The 23,740-nt window shown below is 37.7% G+C and overlaps 1 protein-coding gene across 1 annotated transcript in view; it reads left to right on the top strand.

The window, feature by feature from the left end:
• Positions 1 to 23,740, top strand: part of TMX4 (thioredoxin related transmembrane protein 4) — a 49,732-nt gene that overhangs the window by 11,716 nt on the left and 14,276 nt on the right. The window contains exons 3-6 of the mRNA XM_011234247.3: positions 8,118 to 8,163; positions 9,730 to 9,858; positions 12,989 to 13,034; positions 21,842 to 21,943. Coding sequence (XP_011232549.3) covers positions 8,118 to 8,163; positions 9,730 to 9,858; positions 12,989 to 13,034; positions 21,842 to 21,943 — 323 coding nt within the window. The remainder of the gene's footprint in view (positions 1 to 8,117; positions 8,164 to 9,729; positions 9,859 to 12,988; positions 13,035 to 21,841; positions 21,944 to 23,740) is intronic.

The raw sequence follows: 23,740 nt of genomic DNA, 5'->3' as shown, positions 1-23,740 counted from the left end.
TGTTACTTTTTATTTTGAGTTTTTTCAAGCATATGGAAAAGTTGAAAGACTAGGATATTGAGTACCCATGAACTGACTGCCTAGAATCAACAGATAACATTTTAGCATATCCGGGTCTATGTATGTTTGTGTTTACATATATGTGTGTACATATATTTATACTATTATTATTAATTTGCTGAATCATTTGAAATTCAGTTGTAGACCCCATGATACTTGCCCATCAGTACTTCAGCATATTAAGATCTTTCTAATAATTTCCCATGCTTTTTATCGCTTTTTGAAACAGGATCTAATCAAGGTTCAGCAACTGAATTTCGTAATTACATCTTTTTAGTTTCCCTCGATCTAGAAGATAGTCCCCCCGCTTTTTTTCATTACATTGACACTCTGAAGAGAACAGGCCAAGGATTTGCCTAGGTGTTTCTTTATGGTAACATTTAATTTATTCTTGTAATTTGAATTTTGGTCTAGAAGCATGTTCAGGTTAGATGTTTATGGCGACAGTACTTCATAGGTGATCCTGTGACTTAAATTGTATTCCATCAGAAGATATATATTATCACCATTAATCCTGCTGAGTTTGAGCACTTGGTTAAGGGGAGGACGATAAACATCTACATTATAAAGAAAAGACCCCATTTGTGATTAGGAAATAATCTGTGGGGTGATACTTTGGGGATTTAAGATCCATGATGATCTTACCTGAATCAAATATTTCATAGTGGGTTCCAGAATAGTGAATTTCTAATTCTGTTGTTCCATCTACATTTATTAGCTGTTAGTGATGTAATTTTTCAAAAGAAAGAGGGAAATAAAGGAAAGTTTTAAATTCAGAAAAGATACAATTTGTATTTGTAGTTTAAAAAGAACTGTGTAGGGATGCCTGGGTGGCTCAGTTGGTTAAGAGTCTGCCTTCATCTTAGGTCATGATCTGGGATCGAGTCCTGTATCAGGCTCCTTGCTCAGTGGGGAGCCTGCTGCTCTCCCTGCTTGTGCTCTCTCTCTCTCTTTCTTTCTCTGACAAATAAATAAATAAAATCTTTAAAAAAATCACTGTGTATTATATATAAGATGAGAAGAAAAGCTAGGTTTTTGTGATTCACATTTCAAACTTGAATGTTTGGAAACTTTATTAGTTATTTTTTTCCTGTCTACATTCAATTTCTATCTACTCCATCCCTTTACAAGGGAAAAGAGAAGGCACGGAGGCGTAGCTCTTACTTTTCTGTAATAACTGTGAGTGCAAAAGCACAAAGTAATGCCTTACCAATTACTTGGACAACAAAATGGATGCTGTTAAGATGGATGTGTTGACAAACCCTTGGGGAGAGATTTCTGTTAAAGCCATTAGTCCTCAAGCCTCCGCCTTTCTAATCATTTGAATCAAAGCCACTTCTGCCCATCTGCTATTTAGAGATGGACAATTATACGTATTAGTTCATGGTTTGGGCTGTTATAATGAGTTATTCTGTTTGGACATCAAGTCACTGCAATTATATTTTTGCTGTAAACTTGTTTTTGTCTTTTAGTAGCTCGAGTCCAACAAAATCAGGTGTAAGCCTTGCTAATTAGTGAGCACCAAGCACATTTTATGGTGAGTTTCTTGGAAATGCAGCTGGCCTATTCACATTTCAGTCATTTAGTATACCTGCCGTGAATTCACAGCATGATTTGAATGAAAAGAATTATAAACAATTAGCTTTGTGATGGATTCACAGATCTAAAGGCTAATCAAATACAGTCTTTCCATCTAAAATGTAGATTTACAGCTATTTTTCCATTATTAATATACTAAGTGCTTTTTTTGATAATGTAGAAAGAAATTTATTATAATGAACTATTTTAAAAACAGATTTATCATTGGCTCACACTATTTATACAAATGTAAACTATATATATTTGAAACTTTTATCAAAGAAGAGAGAAAAAGTCTTTGGTCCAGTATTTTTTAGAAATAGTGTAGAAACAAAGTCCAAAAAAGGAAAAATGATTGTTTTATGTATTAGAATAATATTTTTAAAGTATAAGTTCTAGAAGTCTTTTAAATAATAAAATTTTAAAAACCATAATTCATAAATACAAATTATGATACAAAATTCCACACACATAATTGAGTGGCCTAAAGAATATTTCACTTCAGATTATGTGATTTTATTTTATACTTTATTTCAAATTACAAATCTAATGCTGTCAATTATCTTTTAAAAGGGTTTAAGAATAATGTACTTATTCAACAAATGTTTGCGTTTCTACCATGCACCGGGTCTTGTTCTAGATAGCGGTGATAGAGATAAATGATACAAGCGAATAAGGAAGATAAAGACCTGGCTCCCCGTTGAGCTTACATTTTAATGAAGGAGAGAAATAGTAACAAGAGTAAAATGGAAAATACTGTCCGGTGGTCGTAAGGACTATGAAAAAGAAGAAAGCAGGATAGAAATGTAGAAAATGGTGAGAGCCACTATTTTCAATAGGATGTCCAGGGAAGGACTGTTTGACTAGATGTCTTCACAAATTGAGGGGTGAACTTCAAGAAGCTGTAGGGGAGGAGCATTCCAGGCAGAGCCAACCGCATGTGCAGGCACAGGAGTGTGCTTGGCTGATTTGAGGAACCATGTTACAGCCAGTGGGGTATTCAAGAGAAATGGAGCTAGAGAGATGGTAGGTAGGAACCAGACCATGGGGGGCTGGTCGGCCATGACAAGGAATTCGGATTTTAGTATGATAGGAAGGAAGCTACTGGAAGGTTTTGAGCGAGGGAGTGACATGAGATGGCTTATGTTTTGAAAGAATTGCCTTGACTGCTACATGAAAACGTGTCTGTAGAGGTTGGACGTGGAAGCAAGAAGAGAAGAGGTTAATGCAGTCCCGTGTGGAGATGGCGGGGGCTTGGATTAGTAGTGGCAGTGCTGAGGGACTGGATTTAAGATACTACATTTGGCTGGACTATCTACACGGATTCCATGATGGATTGGCTGTAGCATTTGATGGAAAGAAAGAAGATGGAGAAGACCGAAGGAAGAGCAGTTTGGGAACAAAGCTGAAGTTCAAGATGTTCAATAGAAAACCAAACAGACCTGAGCTAGAGATGTACATTAGAGGATCATCCCTGCGGATGGTATTTGAAAGGAGGGCAGGAATTGAGATTACCTAGGGACGGTGTGCCACAGAAGTGTTTTGAGGATTGAAAACCAGGGCACTCTAACATTTAGAAGGAAAGATGCAGTTCCAGCAGAGGAAGGAGGAAGCAGGTGAGGTAGGAAGGAAGCTAATGAAGAGAGGGTGTCTTATATGGTACTAACTCACCGGCAAGCCTCCGGGGTGGCTTGTCCCTATTCTTGAAAGCCCTTTGGGTATTTACTGCACTTTTACAAAATCTAACATCCTGAATGAGCAGTGGGAAATCATTGAAATGATACTACTTTTCCTCAAATTGAGCACTTTACTGGATATTTCTGTGTACAGATTTATATTTGGTTACAGATCTCCATTAGTATATTCTTTCATTAAGGCTGCCTTGCCAGGAGTGCTAGTAAAGCATGATTTCATTTCTTTTCCCTGTAAGTAAAATTTACAAAGAGGTGAAAGCAAGAGTTTTTGAAGTATTTCTGCAGTCTTCAGTTATGCCTATAACCTTCCATTGGTTTATCTCACAAGAGATTTTTGTAGGTATTTTGAATAGAAAATAAGTTTTCAGAATTATAGAGATTAGGGATTATACTTTGCATTTTGCTGCTGAGATGTAGAAGTCAAAGACAGGAAAGGCCTTAGATTAGATTACATGGTATTGCCTGCTTCATACCGCATAGACCAGGTGCTGTATCAGTTGCACGCTCTTCGGGAAATTAAATGTAATGAGCATGTACCTAAACTTTCTGTTCCATGCAGATGAGCTTAGTAGTCAAGGACAGGAAAACAGCAGGTACTCACAGAACACCCATGGGTGATGGCTAGTTCACTAGACTAGAGGTAAACCAGACTCCTACCACAGCCAAGAAGAAGCATTGTGTTTAAAACACTGATCAGTTGCAAAAGCCAACTTAGTTTACTGTGCTTCAGTTAGTGTTCATATTTTAATTTTATAATTGTAAAAATTAGTCTTTTGTATTATACTGACAACTTTATTTCAGTCTCAAAGATAAGGTTAGTTCTACTTTTTTTCATTGCTTTCCTTCTGCTACTCTTTTGGTGATAATAACTAGCATTTAGTTAAGCATTTACTTTAGCCTATAGCTGTGTTAGGCACTTACATACCTTCATAACAACCCTAGGAAGAACTGTTTATCTCTATATCTCTATATTACTCAGAAAACTGAGGCTCAGAGAGGTTAAGTAACGTGCCCAAAGTAACACAGCTAATAATGGTAGAACCAAAGCTAACAGCTATCCACATTTTTAAGTATTGAACTTAAATCATTCTATTGTGCTTTTGCATATCAAAATATAGTTCCCTGGTATAAATTCTCTTTCTGTAATCTTTTAATTCTTTTCTTTCTTTTGCTGTACATGTTTAAGATGAGCTTGATAGTAAGAAATTATATTTTGTCCTGCATTTTGGATTAATGCCCTTTTTATGTTGCAGTCTTCATTTTAAAGTAGAAGTTCCCCTTAAAGTAAAAAAGACATGCAGGAATGTTGGGAGACCTTGTGGTCAAACTCTGTCTCTTTCGGTTAAAGTTTAAGAGTGCACTTGTTTCTTTTACATTCTCTGAGGTTTCTTGCAGTGAATCATTATGCCAACCTTTGAAATGAGCTGCCGCCCTGCTGTTGTAATCCTTTGTGAAGATCCATGCTTGCCTTGTTTTTAGACCTTGAAGCCCACAATCTCAGATGGTGCTTCCCTGTCCCGAGTTGGTCATGTTTTAACTTTTCGGGTAATGAGAGGCTCCCTGGATACTTGATAGCATCAATATTAAAGGTTAGAAGACATTTCTGGAGCAATGAGACCCAAAGCCTTTCTAACATTTGTTAGCCTCTCAGAAATAACATTTATTTGAGGTGAATTTCCTATGGTGTCAGATCTTCAAAGGACTTGGTAGTGCGTCATAGTCTATGGGCTACTTTGGTTGTTCTTGATTTTGTTGTTGATTGTCCTGAAGACATCCTCAGTGACAGTGTATGGTTCCAGACATCAAACTGAACTCATATCTGTGTTAGATACTGTGATCTTATTAGTATTGTCCGTGGGTTGTCATTTGAAGAAATACTGACAAATAAAATAAGTTTTGAGGTATTACAATTTATTAATGATCTTTATTTTAAATGAACCTTAATTGATGGTCTTGTAAATGGGTACGACAGTCATGGAAAAAAGCACAGCAGTTCATCTCAAGAGCCAGAAAGTTCTCATACCCTTTATTCTAACAGTTTTGGGGATGAGCATCCTTTTAGTCTGAACCAGAAAGGTAAAGAAAACTCTGAGACTATCCATCACTGTGTTTTCTTTCTTATTTCCTCTGTATTCATTTTTTCATGGGCATATTTGTTTGTAAAGGTATGTTATCCAAAAGACTATATGATTTCCAAAGCACTTAACACTAAATTATTCTATTGCATCCTACTTTATTCTAAATTTGAATCAGAGATTTAAATATAGAACATATAAGCTAGCATGTATTGAGTACTTATTCTATGTCAAACGCTGTATCCTATGTGCTTTATAAATACAAAATCATTTAACACTAAAAAATACTGAGAAAGAAATTATGATGCCCATTTATGAGAAAACGGATGGTTTAAATTTACTGCCCCAGTTTAAAAACTAATAAGACACAGTAATGGGGTTTGACTTCAGGCAAGTTGGCTTGTAAATCTGGAAATATTGTTATATGTACTGTGTAAGTTTCTATGTTTTATGAAATGTTTTTTGTGTTTATTTACTTTTTAATCTATTGCCATGGCCAGTGATGACCAAGAACATATGAAGGATTTTTAATTTTTAAAAATATTTTATTTATTTATTTATTTAGAGAGCTTGAGCAGTAGGAGGGGTGCAAGGAGAGGGAGAAAATCCAGCAGACTCCACACTGAGCGCATAGTCTGATGTGGGGATCGATCTCATAATCCTGAGATCACAACCTGAGCCGAAACCAGGAGTAAGATTCTTAACTGACTGCGTCACCCAGGCGCCCCTGTGCATTCCATTTTAAAAGACTATGTAAATAAAGCATAATTCCCTAACACTGTGACTGTCCTTATGTAAGATTTGGGGTGGTCATAAAAATCTGTAGCTAGGAAAGAAGTGAGATATGAAACTGTTTGTAATAAGCAAAACATATAATAATTGTCAAACCTTTAGGATCACCACTACTTTTTCCCTTGGCAATTTAGATTTGGAACTATAGTAAAAGATGCCTTTGTTCCTGGGTAGAGTGGAGTTCCAAGCCTGTTAGAGGTGAGAATGCCCTGTAGACAGAGATGCTTATTCCAAACCTCAGCTGACTTCTCAGGTCACTTTTGTTTCTGTTCCTGCCAGTACAAAAAAAATGTACAATCATAAATGTATGAAGGTTTTGTTTCTTTTTGTAACATTGAATTTTACTGCCTTCCGAATACTGTGTTTGCTTTTAAGTGCCATAGTGGTGTTTTAGAGTTACTTGGTTGGATATGAGGAAAAAATGGAGAACCCTTCAGTCAATCAATAAATTATTTTGCTGAATACAGATTTAGTTTATAAAATGAGTAGAAGCCAATATCCCTTGTTATTAAAAATACACCTTCAGTATTTCAAGCTGCAAGTCATCACAGGGATGTAAAATTTGAGCCACTGTATTTAACTAGGGATTTGATTTTGTCTAGATTGTTCTGCAGTGGGAAAGGCAGAAATGATGAGAAATGTAAAAGTGGCCTCTCTACCATTTTATCATGTGGAGTAGGAGGATCCTTTAGCTTTCCTTCTCTTTGCCAGAACTGGGCTTACTCAAACTTGGTACCCACATAAATATTATTTCGTTAAGAATAAAGAGCAGGGGGGCGCCTGGGTGGCACAGCGGTTAAGCGTCTGCCTTCGGCTCAGGGCGTGATCCCGCGTTATGGGTTCGAGCCCCACGTCAGGCTCCTCTGCTATGAGCCTGCTTCTTCCTCTCCTACTCCCCCTGCTTGTGTTCCCTCTCTCGCTGGCTGTCTCTATCCTGTCAAATAAATAAATAAAATCTTTAAAAAAAAAAAAAAAAAAAAAGAATAAAGAGCAGGGATCTGTTCTTTACTCCTACCGTCATGCAGGTTTTTGTTGCATGCCCCTTTCCTTGATATCATCCGTCTCTGTTTCTGGTCATGACTATTTGATTAAATTCTCTCCCTCTGCCACTAGACTGTAACTTCTGTGAAATCAAAGACTGCATGTTCTTGCTTATCTATGTGTCTTGAGCTATTATCACAGTCCCTAGAACAAAGAAGCTAATTAGTAAAGATTGGATGAGTGACTAAGGGTTTTATTTATCTTTATCTTCACATGTACCTAGTATAGCACTTGATATGTGGTTATTGTTCAGTAAAGGTTTGCTAAGACAAATTGAAAAAAATCTGTTTAATGTACGTAGACTTCCTTGACAGAAATTACAAATTTTATAAGTGTGAAAAGATTATACATGATCTTATTATTTCATATTCTTTTTAAACCTATAACTGATATAATGATATCTATAATTTACTGAGTCCTTTAATATGTGCTAAGCACTTAACACACTGATTTAATCTCACTTCAGAACAATTCAGTCAGGCTTTAATATACCCATTTTATAGAAAGGTTAAATAATTTGTTTAAGGTCACAAAGCTGGTAACTGGAGAATTTAGTATTTAACCCAGATTGCATGACTCTACCATCTGTCCTTTCAGCCACCATACTATTCCAAGCAATGAACAAGCCAGAAAACTTTAGTGTAATACATCAAAGATAAGCAAAATGTATGTCAGTGACCAGAAAGTGGTAGGTAAACAAAAGTGGATAAAAATATGATTTACGTAAAAAATAAAGTAAATGTGATTAAATAATTGGAATGATTTTAATAATGTGGCCATGAAAAGAGGCTCAAGACTTCTTGTTCTTACATTGTAAGTCAGGTGCTTGGGGTAGTCTGAGTTTAACCTCCAACTTTTTTTTTTATGCCTCTTGTAGGTTTGAGTGGCCGCTTCTTTGTCACTACTCTTCCAGCATTTTTTCAGTAAGTTTAAATAATTATCTGATTAGAAACTTAGAAACATTAAAAGAGATTCGAAAGCAGTACATGTGTATCAGGAATTCTAAGTTGTTTTCCATAACCATTGCTCATTCAGCTTAACGTTTGAAGAAAGCAAGACTGGTGTGCATTGAGTCATAGCTGGTAGAAGAGAGAGGTGCCCAGAGTACAGCAGGGGAAAGGCACCTAATGTCAGACAGTGAGTAGGAGGGGGTGGGGGTGTCAAAGAAGGTTTCTCCGATGATACAAAAGGTAGGAATTAGGTTGGGCAGACAGGGTAGAGAAGGCCTTTCCAGATATAGGAGATGTCATGGAAAAGCCTGGGAGAAAATGAGATACCTTCTGAAGATTGTAACTGGTTCTGGCCCACAGGTTGCAGTTGGATCATCTTGGGTGGTAAGGCTAGAGAGACTCAGGTAGTGACAGGGGAAGAGAAAGGGGAAGATACTTAGGCGGTGGGATCACTGGGACATGGTGACTAGTTAGCCATAAAGAAGGAAGACTACCAATGGGCCATGTAGAACTCATAAATGCTATTGAGGAGCCATTAGAATAAGATGAGGTTTTAGAGGCCAGAATGGAGAAGTCAGTATGAAGTGCCTGTTAATTCCAAATGGAGAAGTTTAGGTAATAGTTTGATTTCAGGATCTAAAGCTCAGAAGAAAGATCTAGACTGGAGACACGTATTGGGGATTCCTCAGCATCGAGGTAGACAAACGTTGCAGTGTATCTAGGGAGAACATACACAATGGAACGAGAAATAGGTCAAGGATAGAACCTGGGGTTGACCAACATTAGGACATCTGCAAAGGAGAACAGGGAGTGAGGAACTGAGCAGGGGTGGTCAGAGTAATAAGAAGAAGCCAAGGGAGCTCATGTCATAAAAGCCAACGGAAAGGAGGAAGGAGGGGATGTTCAGTAGTGGACAGTGCCGATGACAGACAAGGAAAAATGACAGAAAAGTACTCTGTGGATATGGCATTGGAGAGTCATTGGAGAGCCCCAATATGAGCAGTTTCTATGAAGCTGTGGAAACAGAACCACCAATCACATGAATGCTGAATGAGTGATGGCCAGTGCAGACTCTTCCCTCAGGAAGCTGGACTGTGGCGAGAAAGTCAGAGAAAGACTGAGGGGCCTGTGAGAATAGAAGGTGTTTTGTTGATTTTTTTGTGGGGGGAGGGGGCTTGAATGACGTAAGCTTGGAAAGCTGGATACAAGTTTTAAAGCTTGATAACAATTACTGTCTTGCCATTGTAAGAAAAAAATTGAAATAATTGGTAGCAAAAATAATAAAAAGTAACTTGGTAGATTAGACACTGCCAAGAACTTTGATTATGGTTCCAAATTGTGCAGTGAAATGCGTTTGTTATTTGGGAAATATCTAATCTGTAATAGATTAATATTTTTGCCTAACTATAATTTTTTTCTTCATTTGAGCCAAATTAAAATTCAAAGTAGAGTTCACATGTAAAACTAGTATTTGTTTTGATTTTTATTATCTGTAACACTTGTTATTTTAATGTATTTGTTTGTTTTTCTAATTTATAGTGCAAAGGATGGGATATTCCGCCGTTATCGTGGCCCAGGAGTCTATGAAGACCTGCAGAATTATATCTTAGAGAAAAAATGGCAATCAGTGGAGCCCCTGACTGGCTGGAAATCCCCAGCTTCTCTGACGTAACTTGTTATTTTTCTTATGACAAGGTGTTATTTATAAAACAGGAGGTATTAAGTTAAACAGCCCATAGGCCTTGAAAGTACATTTTTTTTCATATTCAGTTGTGATTACGCAGACTACACATGACCATGCTGGGCCAATGTTGTGTTTCTGGTTATGACCCGCATGTTTCAACCAGTTGTTAGCATACTGGGCATTAGGTATCCAGATTCAGAGGGGTTGCAAAAGCCTTTTCTCTAACTTTTGCACTAAGCCATATCAACTATTTTCTCTTTACAAAATATGATATTGAATATCATTTACTGTTCTTTCTTCTGTTTAAATTATTGATAAGATACAAGAGTTAACTCTTTCTTAAATTATAGTTTATGAAGGAATTCCTTGTATCTGTGTGGAAAATAAAACCTATGGTGTCTTCAGGTGCCTAGTGGAACACAGATGGGAGTAACTTTTGTTCATGATGGCAAGCTGTATAATTCTTGGTGAAGTAGATAAGGCCAAACCATACTAACTTTTTTCACAGTTGGTTTTAATTTTGAATGAATTGTCATAATTGTAGTTAAGTTTATGTTAGTATATATAAGAATAGGGAATATCGCTCTTGAAGTAGAATCAAATTATGCAATATTTCAGGAATAAATCATCCAGTAGCATTTATATAATACCCAGGAAATAAAGAGCTTGCTCTAAAAGCAGTTCACTGAGGCGCCTGGGTGGCTCAGTCAGTTAAGAGTCTGCCTTCGGCTCAGGTCATGATCCCAGGGTCCTGGGATTGAGCCCCACATAGGGCTCCCTGCTTGGCGGGAAGTCTGCTTCTTCCTCTGCCCCCACCCCGCTTGTGCTGTCTCTCGAATTAAAAAAAAAAAAAAAATTAAAGCAGCTCACCTCTGGCGTTTCGTTCTACAAATATTTGAGCCCTGATTTTATGCCAGATGCTGTTCTAGGTGCTAGATATTCAACAGTGAGCAAGACAGAGTTGGTCCCTTTGCTATCTTTAGGTAACTTAAAGTAAGACAGATTAAGAAAAAAAAAAAAAAACTAGGGATATAAAGAATCTTAATCTGGATAACTACTATTAAAAACCAACAAATCTTTACTAAGGCAGGGACTAACTGGGGGGATGGGCCTCCATCGAATGAAAGGTGAAGCAGCAGGGAGGGCTGAAGGATGGAATGACCTAGCTGGGTAAAGAGCATGGGGAGGAGTATTCCCAAGAATGGGTATAGCATGGCCATAGTCCCCCATCTGGAAAGAGCTCATGGTGCAAAGGAGCAGAAAGATGGCCAAGGTTGAGCACAGAGAAAAGGAAGGGGAGTGGTAAACGCTAAGAAAAGAGGCAGGCAGGGATCAGATCACAGAGGTCTGCAGCCTTGGTTTGGAACTTGAATGTATCAGTGCACAATTAGAAGATGGCTCTTGGGAGGAGAGGTTGGAGAGGGCACAAATAGAAGAGGTGACACAATGAGAAGGCTGTTGCTGTGTCCAGCCTAAGGGTGGAGGTAGTGCCTAGTAGGGCGGCAGCAGTGGGAATTGAGAGAATTTGAAATATGCTTTGAATGTCAACTTGGCTAGGGTGCAAGAGAGGAAAGATTCACAAAAAAATCTCCTGGGTTTCTGTTTTAAGTACTTGGTGGGTCTTGGTATCAGTTACTGCTTTGAACAAGGGAAAAGCAAGGGCTCAGTGTTGGACATGGTGAGTTTGAGATGCAGACTTCCTTCTAGAGCTTTCAGGTTGGGTATATGGAGATGGGTCTCCATGGAGAATTCAGGAACACAAATATAAAGTATGTAGATGGTATTTAAACCTTAGAAGGGAGGGAATCACCTAGAAAGAGGGGAAAAAGAGGAAAGTGCTAGGGACTGAGACAAGAGACATCCCCAAATAAGGAGATGGGTAGGGAAGGAGTCAGCAAAAGGAAACTGAAAATGGGTACCAATGAGGCAGGAGGACCATCAGGGGTCCTTCCTAGAAGCTAAGCAAGGGGTACTCAAGAAAGGGGAGTAGTCACTTGTGTTCCATGTTACCAAGGGGTGATATAAGATCGAGTCAGACAGAGATGTTGGATGAAGCAATGAGAGGTCATCATGGCCTTATCACAAATAGTGATAGTACAGTAGTGAGGACAGAAGCCAAATTTGAATGGTTAAAGGTACGGTGAAGAAGACTAAACTGTAAGCATAGACTCCTCTTTAGAGAAGTTTGTGAAGCTGGAGAGCCATATGAAATCCAAGAATGCACTTTTTAAAAGATAAGAGAGGGTAGAACATGTTTTCATGCAGAAAAAAATGATCCCACAGAAAGGGAAAAATCGCTAATACAGGAAGAGAGATGGCAGAGAGAAGCAAGTCATTAACAAGACCAAGGGCTAGGATCCATGGCACAAGGGGAGGGATTAGGCCGCTCTAGGCCAGATCTACTTTTGCTGTCATAACACGAGGAGGTGGACCAGGTATACACCAGCCTCAGATTTGGTGGTGGGAAGATAAGACAGATCACATAAAGGCTTCTGATTTTGCAGTGACGTACAAGGAGTATCTGTTAGCTGAGCATGCATGAGGAGGGGAGGGTGTGGAAGGGGTCTGAAGAGAGGGAAAAGACATGAGCTATCATCTCGGATAGAGCCTCAAACAATGCAGTATTGAGTGCTCTCTGAGGTTTGTGACTGGGAAGGGAGAGCAATCAGCTGGTCATGTGGTTTTCCCTGGAGACATGCAGCTACCCAGGGTTGGGGTTTTTGCCAGGTATGTACAATGGAGGGAGAAAGGGCCAGGGGTTTGAATGTGTTTATAACAGAGGAATTGAAATGAAGGCTATGGAATCCAAGCTTTATGTGAATGGAAGAGAATCCAGAAGAGAGGGCAACAGATTGCAAAAAGTGAAGGGGCAGATCTGTGACCCGAGTTTTGGTTTTGGTTTGTTGTTGTTGTTGTTGTTGTTTTAAAGTAGGCCCCACACCCAGCCTGTAGCCCAATACGGGGCTTGAGCTTACAGCTGTGAGATTGAGACTTGAGCTGAGATCAAGAGTTGGGTGCTTAACCAACTGAGCCACCCAGGCCCCCCTTGTTTTCTCATAGTATACATCACCAGTCGTTCTCCTTCTCTTCATTTATTCATTTTTTTTTTTTTAGGATGTCTGGAATGGCTGGTCTTTTTAGCATCTCTGGCAAAATATGGGTGAGTAATCTTAAATATACTTTTTGCGATTATCTTTGCAGAGAGGTTTTTAAAGAGTAAAAACGTAGCTTCTAAACAACAGGAAAGTAAACACTTACAAATACTATTATAATGTCACTTTTCTTCTTAAGCCACACAACTGCTCTCATGTGGTCCCCAGTAGATTTGTGTCCATGTGTAGAAGGGCATAAATTGAACAAAGATCTGTAGCTACTATGTCAAAGTCATATTTTCTTAGATCAATGATGAATCCCTTTATCAAAGCTGAAAGGGCTTATGTGGTTTTACTTCATCTTATTTTCCCATTGTCATAATCTCCCTACAGGTCAAAGATTATCTAAGCCTGAAAGTGACTGTGTGTGTCAGGGATCAGCAAACTATAGCTTGGGGGCTGGCCACATGTTTTTATAAGTAAATTTTTATTGGAACACAGCCATGTTCATTGATTACCTATTATCTAGAACTGCTTTCGTGCTATAGTGGTAGAGTTGAGTAGCTGAAATTGAGACCACGTGGCCCACGAGCCTAAGATATTTACTCTCTGGCCCTTTAAGAAAAAGTTCGAGCGCCCATACTATAAGCAATTTTATCGTTTCACTGAGTCATTTTAGTGAGTTAGAACTGTTATTTAGGTTAAAATGTTGAACAATTATATAATCTTGAATGTGTTACATAATCTTTTACTTCCCTGTATGTGTAGGGTGGGCTAAATTCTGCCAAATTTAACAAACTTGCTTGTGGAATTAAATACATATCCTTAAAGTATTTCAAAAAATCTTTAGAAGTGAGTCCTTATATATGTCTTTTCAAGGCTATGATTCTAAGTCATAATGTAATATTTGAAATTTAATATTCAAGGAGTTCATGGAGACTCTTCTTCTGTTTCTCATACACACTGATATATGTTCAGGAAAATTTAAGAATTTTTTGTCCCAGTTTTTCAGTTATACTTTATTTTCTGCCTTGTGAGATGGAATACTAACTTCAGGATTTTTTAAGAACAGAAACTAAGTTTGTCACTTGGATTCAGTATTTCTTAGTTAAAGTTTGTTAACTGTTTTTGGGGCACTGGTGTATGATATTAAACAGTAACTGGGATTTTCCCTCTCTCAAGATAGTATGTTTTATATGGTTTCCTTCTACTATTTTCTTAACACTGATGAGAAGTTTATTTAGGCTTTGAGAATTATGAATTGCCGATTGGGAATTGAGAGTAAGGATTTTGCCTTTTGCAATATGTTGACACTAAAGGTTGACAGACTCATATATTCTGATAGCCATTTGAGAATCTTGTAGCCTTGTAATGTCTAATTCAACAGGATAATCGTAATAGATGGATGTCAGGAATCAAAAGAGCACGATCTTGGCATAGAACCTGTGATAAATGCAGGTCAAGAGATGAATTTGTTTAGTGGTACTAAAGAAGAGCTTAGATAGAAGTTGGTCATGACTTTCATGCATTGTTAAGAGGTGTATTTTAATATAGTATCTGGGGAGAAAAATAATTTCTTCGACCTCATATAACTTGGCATTTTGTGCTCTGATAAACAAGAGCTTAGGTAAGGAGTTAGTTTTTCATTTTATCATGCGAATAATTACAATGTGTGGCATTGTTGCATCAAGGCCAGGGGTGGCTGTTTTATCTTTATATGCACAGTGCTCCAGCGTGGGCAGCATGCAGATTCTGTGGGTATGCATCAGACTGAAAAGAAAGGGCAATTTGGAGAATAGAATATGATACATCTCTGAATAACCAATGAAGATGTTCTTCCTTTTTTTTTTTTTTTAAAGATTTTATTTATTTGATAGAGAGTGAGTGGGAGAGAGAGAGGGCCCAAACGGGGGGAAGAGACAAAAGGAGAGGGAGAAGATTCCCCACTGAGCACAGGGACAAAACTCAGGCCTTGATTCCAGGACCCTGGGATCATGACCTGACCCAAAAGCAGATGCTTAACCAACTGAGCCACCCAGATATTCCAATGAAGGAAGATGTTCTCCTTACTCTTCAATAAAAGTAGATATATATGATATTTATATACATATGTATACTTAGCATGTCTTTCCAGATATCTAAACAGGGAACAAAAGAAGATAGGTTTATAGGATAAATTGTTAAATTTGACACACAATTACATTTTACATTCTACAGAGTCACTTTTATCTAATATTAATACTCGTATTTTTTTCTTTTTGTTCAGTTTTTGCCTGGAATGTTTTTCCACTTTCAACCTTTTTATTGTTGTTATGTTTTAAACGAGTCTTGTAAAAAGCATATAGCAAGAAATAATTCTTTTAAATGATAAATTTAGTCCATTTATATTTATTGGCATCACTAATGTATTTGCCCTAACTGTAGATTGTGTGTGTGTGTGTGTGTGTGTGTGTGTGTGTGTGTGTGTATAGCAGCGGGTAATATGACTAAAAGAACATAAGTGGTAGGTTTGTAGGTTATTTTGATCTCTTCATGTGTGTGTATTCGTTACCTTAAAAATCTGTGAGAGAAATCTGGTATCACCCTCTGTATCAGCATCTAGCCTTCCCCAAGCCTCTTGACAACTTTCGTAGTTTCTTCTTTTCTTAGAAACAAGTTTCCAGCCTTCCATGTAGTCTCTGGGAAGGGCTCTCACAACCTGTTTCTATAATCTAGACCTTGTCCTCTCATTCACAGAGGACGTGATTTTCAGCCTGGTGAGACTCAATCCTTGGCTGTCTGTCAGGGTCCCACTTCAACTTTGAGGTGCAGCCTTGCCTGGTTGCACCTAAAGAACCACTTGCTAAGCAAGTCCTTCTAGCTGACTACCCAGCTCGCTCAGCTTATTTAGCCAGTCCTTCTCCCTTGCCCAGGATCCTTTCATCAATGATGAATGTATAATTGTGGGGAACATAGTCTGTTTATAACTCATGTCTAGACAATATAAAACTGTAGTGCAACCATATTAACAGTGAACAAAAGAAATATAGCATGTGGTGAGAGAGAGAGAGGGAAAAAACATGGCTAGAACTAAATGAGTGTAATGTCTCCAAGAAAGAAGATCAAAAGAGGGAAGAAGGAAAGACACAGAGTGGCTAATGCCAGTGAGGCGAGGTTATTGATGTCCATCCACAATCTCTTTTATCCTACTGTGATGCTGTGGGTACAAAGACAGATAGAAGTCAGCATTTCTTCAGCAGCAGTCTCCCCTGGATGAGTGGCTGGTTAGCTGTAATACTTCTATAGGGAAAATTGCATGTTATTAAGTGGGGGAGAAGATAACCAAACAGTGTGTGTAATGTTATGTTCGTGTGGAGTTTTTAATGTGTATACAGGAAAATGCCTGGAAGAGATTAATCAGATGTCAACAATAGCTATCTCTGATGCTGAAATTATGGCTGATTTTTACAAAAATCTCTTATCTTTCTCTGTATTATTTTTTTTTCTGTAATGAAAAAAATAAAGTAAAAATAAGAACAGTATCTATAAGATGAGCCTATTGAACTAGTCCTTAAAGTCCTTGAGTTTCTGCTTTCAGAATGAAGCCAGCTTGCTGGATCTGGCATCCTGGAAATAAGAGCTTGTCCTCAGGATGTCAGAATTGCTTGGTGAGGAGACACCCACACAGCTGAGTTCCCATGAACTCAGGGGTTTTGATGTATTCTGCATTTGGCTCTCTTAACTCTACACCAACTTCCCATATGTTCTTGCTTGACTAAACCCATGAGGTGAAGAAGTTCCTTGAATAGTGTTATAAGCCAGATCCTGTGAGCTTCCTGCTGTCACCTGGTACCACAATGTGGGGGAAGGGTGGGTAATCTCAAATGTTCTATCCATCACTAAAATTCAGATTGTCTTTCCAATCCGGTCATGATGGTATCCACCATTTTTTAAAAATTTTTATGTAAACTCATAGAAGTCACTGCCACTTTAGCTATAACACCCATCCTCATATATAGTCTTGACATTTGCCTACCTCATAAGAGTCACTGGCGCCTGGAAGATGTACAGAACTCAAGAAGTTTCTCAAAGAGTGGATAGACATCTTCTAGCTGTAGAATTGGTACTGATTTTATATTTATAGTAGCAATATAAAATTTCTTTGAAATTCAGCTTAAAAGAAGTTACTCAATTTAATGAAAAATGTTAATAATCTAAAGGATAGTACAGGGTGTGGCTAATGCCATGAAAGCAACACACAGGAAATTGAACTTGGGAAGCACTGTCACCAAGTCTGACACCACAGTCGGGGTTAGGAATCCTGGGGCTGACATGTCTGTGGCCCATGTCTGGAGAGACTTTCCAGCCTTTCTGTCTTCTCATCTTTTTTCACAGTTGACTACAATGGTGAAGGAAGGTATTATGTTTCTCTCTTCCAGAGAGACAACCCATTGTTCTCCACCCTGTGTGTGTTTTTCTGAACCCATGAGTTTTCCCTGCTATAAACTGTTGTCACTAGAACACTTGGAGTACTTCACATAGAACCTGCACCTAGTCAGTACTTGATAGCTATTTCTTGTTAGTTGTATTCATTAATCATTGCTGTCATCATTATTTTACTTTTTACCTTTCACTAGTCAATAAGGAATGCTTTGTCTTTTTATTCGTCTTATTTTTTAAATGTAGGCTGATAGCAGGATTAAAATAGGATTCTATGACACTTGTACAATGTGTATTTTTACTAACTAGGTTTAATATCTGAATGCATTTTAATATTATTTGATTTGATTTGGTGAATTTGTGCTGCTCGTGAGCTAATACAGTATGTAACTTCCCTCACCTCAGTGCCACTGTCGTTATGCAGGGATGCAGGCAGTGAGGTAGGCTGCGTCCTTGGGAGGACAGTCTGTATGGATGGAGAAGATTTAAGGCTTTATAAATACCTCACAATGAGAATTAAAGGCCATGAGTGTTTAGACTGGAGAATAACAAGAAAGTGTTTTTTTCAAAGTGGGAATACTTTTTTAAAAATTGTAATTCCAGTATATTAGCAAACGGTGCTATATTAGTTTCCGGTGCACAATATAGTGACTCAACAATTCTATGTATTACGCAGTGCTCATCATGTTAAGTGTACTCTTAATCCCCACCACCTATTTCACCCATCCCTTCACCCAGCTCTGCTCTGGTGACCACTAGTTTGTTCTCTACAGTTAAGAGTCGGTTTTTTGGTTTCTCTTTTTTTGTTTGTTTGTTGGTTTTGTTTCTTAAATTCTACATGAATGAAATCATATGATATTTGTCTTTGATTAACTTATTTCACTTAGCATTATATACACTCTAGATCTATCCATGTTGTTGCAAATGGCAAGATTTCATTTTTTATGGCTGAGTAATATTCCATTGTGCATATATACCACATCTTCTTTATCCATTCATCTGTCGATGAACACTTAGGTTTCTTCCATAATTTGGCTATTGTCAATAATGCTGCAATAAACATAGGGTGCATATATCTTTTCCAATTAGTGTGTCATATTCTTTGGGTAAATGCCCTGTAGTGAAATTACTGGATCACATGGTAATTCCATTTTTAACTTTTTGAGGAACTTCCATGGTGTTTTCCACAGTGGCTGCACCAGTTTGCATTCCCATCAACAGTGCATGATGTTCCTTTTTCTCCACATCCATGCCGACACTTAACAAGAATATATTTTAAAACTCTCCAAACATCCCCCTGTGTTTTAGGTAGCGGCATCTCTCCTCTTACCGTTTTGAGGTTTTTTCCTTGTAAAATTATCTAGAACCATATTACAGTGAGATGGTGCACACCCACAAAATACCTCTCTTAATGCCTACAAGAGGCCGCAAGGTTGTGTCTCATTGCAAGTGTTGAAAGGGTAAAACATGGAAGGTGAACTGAACCCCTGGCCATTACTAGAGAAAGTCTTTCTGAGCTGTTCCACACAGGGAAGATGTTTTGAGGATTCTGATCTGTGTTTGAAAGGGATATTGGGTTTGTCCCAAAACTCCTCAGAGTATATCCTGTGACATTGGCGGGTTCTAAATCCAAAAGGTTCTCTGTCATTCAGGGCCAGCCCAGCTCTGAATGAGACTGTGCAGCACTGGGCTCGCTGAGTGGGTGCCCTTGGGCAGTATTGAATCTGACCTGCAGTAGTTCAGTTCCCAGAGGGAGTACTGGGCTCTCTGGAGAGAGAAAGCTCTACCTCTGTCCATGGATACTTTGGCTTTGCTCCATACCTTAAATCCATCTGACCACTGGGTAGAATGTTCTTCTCATTTATTCTACTGTAATTGTGTCTTCATTTAGTCTTTCACTCAAATCCGTATATAGCCAAAAGCTAGCTCTTAAGTCCATTATCTATTACAATAGTACTGTATAAGTTGTCAGGCCCATTAGGTGATATTTTTGTGCATTTTAAGGTAACAGAGTAAGATGCTTCCTTATAATGAGCACATATAATATTGAACAAGGATCAGTATTTTCCACAAATGAAAACTGTCACATTGCCTGGCAGTTAAAGAAGCAGAAACAGGAATCTAAAACTGAGTTAGATCAGTTTGAATCAGTTATTTTACTTGAAAACATATATACAGCAAGACTTCAAGTGGCATTAGCCACAAACCCCAACACTTAAGGTTGTTCTAAAGGTGTTCTAAAACCATTGTGAACTCAGACAAAGTAAACAGATAAAGATTTATGTCTGCAGTTGTGAAAACACAACTTGTTTAATGAGGCTTTAGTATTAATCAACTAAAAGACCACGAGATGGCAGGGTTTCTCTAAGAGGTTCAAATAAATCCTTTAAAGAGNAATAAATCCTTTAAGTTGATTTGAGAAAATTGAAGCAGAGCGTCCTACAATAGAGGATATTTTGAATGTACTAAGAAGCGTGTGACCCAGAATGCAATGATTCAAAGTCATATGCTTACTGAATTCCAGAAAATAACGTAGAAAATTTCTTAAGGGTTACTTTAATCATTTATTTTGCAGAAAGGGTGTAAGGCACTATGCAGAAGGACTTATAACTGGACATTATTCATTCTAGCCATATGGATGGATAATATTTATAAAACAAGTTCCCGAATACACACTTCTATGGGTCGGCACAAAGCCAGTCTGGCTTTCCCTATCTTCCAATTCTTTGGCACATTTCAGAGTTTAATCCTGATGGTGGCACTGAGTCATCAAGAAAAGCATAAACTATGAATACATAGAATTTTCCAAAGTGGAGAACTGTATGATACATTTTAGAACTTATACTGAACAGAGTTTGAATGAAGCAACCTTTTGATATCCCAAATACCTATTCGCCTAGGTTACTTAATAAAAAATTGCCCAGCTAAAGAGAAAATGATGACCAATGCCATCAACGGAGGATGGATGATAGTTTTACAAATCACGAGTTGTTTGCATTTCCTATGAATAATTGAAGGTTATGCTAGTATCTTTTTTTAAGTCAATAAATATTTATTGAACACTTTGCATACGTAAGTATGTAAAGTATTTGCTGAGTCTTTAGATCTGTCTCTTCTACTGAATAAGTAATTGGAGAGAGGAGATCTCAGATTATTCTAGACCATTAACAAGCTTTTTTGTTTGTTGGTTTATCATTCAGAATTAAGCCAGAATAAAAGATATTATTTAATTGTATTGACATTTATAAACTGAGAAACCAGTGGGAGATAACTTGAGTAATTTGGATTTTGAGAAATATTAAATTAAAATAGAAACTAGGAGTCATTTTCATCCACCTCATCAGTTCCAGGCAAGTCATTCAGTTGTAATCCCTGCTTGCCAGGGGCACTGAGCTTGGAGCCATTCATCATGTGCCCAGTAAGTGCTTGGATTATAGTGAATGACTGGTTTTGGAGCTGTAAGGGCCTAACACAGATGATCACTAAGCCACCATGGTGACACATGGCTGCTGCAGGTCCTCATTTAAGTGGGACTTGACTCCACCTGCATGACTTTGCACGTAAACAATTTTTAGCAAAGGTACTCTTCACTCATTTTTTAAGTGTTTGACGTCAAAGCAGGTCTCAGGGAACAGTAAGCATGAAGGGATATGAGCTCTACTCAAAGACTGATGGAATTTCATTTATTCATAATCAATTAACTAGAAAAACTTTCGTCTGTCTAATATTATGTTTTCAGTTTTATGGTGATTTAGGCAAGTTATAGAGGATGGGTAGGGTTGATCTGATTAGGAAAAGGAAGTATGGAGACCTTTTATTTTATTTTAATGAATGAGTGAATTTAAAGAGGGAAGGAGTGAGGGTGGAGAGGGAGAGAGAATATAAGCAGGCTCCACACCCAGCACAGAGCCTACCACGGGGCTCCATGTCACAATCCTGAGATTGTGACCTAAGCCAAAATCAAGAGTCGGACATTTAACCAATGGAGTCGGCCAGGCACCCCAGTATGGAGACATTTTAAGTGATCGATGTTCTGTAAGTAGTAATTTAGTTCCACTTAAAAATTGACAAAAGCCAAAGAAGTTTAATTTTTTTTATGGATGTTACACGATGAGTAAAAATTGATGTATATGGAATTCTTAGGGGAGAATGACCAAAAAGAATCTGTCATGATAAAAGAAGGGGCTAGAAAAACTATTCTATTCTGTTAGAGTTCTACTCAATTATGAACAAAGAAATATAACTCTTACTAGATATGACCTTGATTATTACTCTCCGATTTTCAGTGTTGTAAAATTCGACTTGTCCTTGAAGAATCACATAAATGCAGATTGGGTGAACTTTGTGGGAACTCATACATGTAAAAACAGTTTGTAGACTTGAGTTCTAGCTAGAGAGGGAGATTCAAACATGTTTGGTAATAAGTAAATATTTTATTTTTTTCTTCTGGTTACAGCATCTTCACAACTATTTCACAGTGACCCTTGGAATTCCTGCTTGGTGTTCTTATGTCTTTTTCGTCATGGCTACCTTGATTTTTGGCCTTTTCATGGGTCTGGTAAGAGATAATGCCATTTTTTTCCCTTTCTTTAAAGCTACGTGGGTTTTATGCAAAACTAGAAAGCAGTCAAGAAAGAAAAAATGCATAAACAAATATCATTTTGTGTATAATCTAAGCAGTTACTTTTTTTGATACTACTTTCAGTGGTAATTTGAGATATAATGGAAAGTTCATTAAATTATTATCTCCTAATCCTAGCCTTAAATATTCTGATGATGTGTGCTACCTGGAATATAGGCAGTAATGAAAGAAGAATTGGAGACCTTACATGAATTCATAGTCAATTTCCAAGTCAACCAAGTCAGCAGTGATTTCACACATTGTTTACTTGATGGGAACACTGTGGTGATAAGGCCAAACCTGTGAATTTGTTCCTTGAGTGAACAAGATGATTTTTTTCCTGTTCATATCCTCCAGTTGAACCTCTAATCCTGACCTGCTGCTTATACATACACTCTGGTTATCCTAAGGTGGATTTTGTGAGATAATGTAGATAAAAAACACAGTCATTATTATGGGAAAAAAATAAGATGGAAAGCACATTACTTTGTCTTCTTTAGGTATGAAAATTTGTACCTAGTAGGTGTCTGTGTGTTTTAGGTAAGAATTGAAATAATAAATTTATTTACTTAACCACATAGGCAACTATAAGTGTTTTGGCAGTGTTTTACTCTTTTACATAATTTTTTAATCTTTCTTTTTACCCACACTTGATCAATTTGATTAAGCTTTAAACTCTAATTAAGAAGTTCTTAAAAGCCATTGTGCTATATATTAATCACAAAGTTTCTAAACACTGTATGATAGGAATAATTGATGATTACTAAAAATTTATATAAAGGGCAGACGTTGAGGTTAGATTATCTTAAAGTCTGTCCTTGCATTGTATAATGCATTTCAGCTCTTTAGTAAGTCCTTTTTAAAAATAAGCTTAAAATGTTAGCAATTGTTTTTATATATTGATATATAACTTATGACAAAGCTGTACTCCAAGTAGCGAAGGAGGCTTGATTTTATTTTGTTGCAGACATGCTTACTTCATGTTGTGGCTTATATTTGAGATCTGACTGCTGGTGTTAACTCCGCAGGTGGGGCTAGAACTCAGATATGTCATTCATTAGGTCACATTAATCTTTTTGCTAACCAACATGGCCCTGATGGTCTGGCCTAAAAGGATTTGACTTTGGATATAAATTTGGCTGGATATAAATATACTTCTCCCATCTACTGTCTAGTGCTAGATTGTTCTAGTGGTGTATTTTAGAGCCACATGAGTGTGAGGTTTTTGTAGGGAGAACACCATGAGATCCTGGGTGGTTCTCAAGTGGAGTTATGGAGAACGCAGGTTGAGTGTGAGCCTATTGAAAGACCACTGGAATATCTTCTCAGCATAAAGAGTTTTTGAATTTTATCTTTGAGGTTAACTTTAAGTTCAAGAAATCAGGTCAGGCCTGCCTATGCCCTAAGTTCATTTGTAAATTTAGATTCAAATAATCAGTCCAGGAAGGTATTAAGGTTTGGCCTGAAGAATGAAGAGAGTTGATTCTAGACTGTTTAAGTGATTAAATGATATAGAATATTATTCCTTTATAAGAAGTTGGGAGGAGGTCGAGGGAGGTTAAGATGGCGGAGGAGTAGGGGACACCTTTTTCAGCCGGTCCCCTGAGTTGAGCTGGATAGGTACCAGACCAGCAGGAATATCCACGGAATCAGCCTGAGACGCAGGAAGATACATCTGGATCTCTACAAATGAACATCTCCAGCGCTGAGTATCGAGGTACGAAGCGGGGAGCC

Source organism: Ailuropoda melanoleuca, chromosome 13, assembly GCF_002007445.2.
Source record: "Ailuropoda melanoleuca isolate Jingjing chromosome 13, ASM200744v2, whole genome shotgun sequence".
Lineage (NCBI taxonomy): Eukaryota > Metazoa > Chordata > Mammalia > Carnivora > Ursidae > Ailuropoda > Ailuropoda melanoleuca.
The sequence above is the reverse complement of the archived record's forward strand: the minus strand, read 5'-3'. Positions and strand labels throughout refer to the sequence as shown.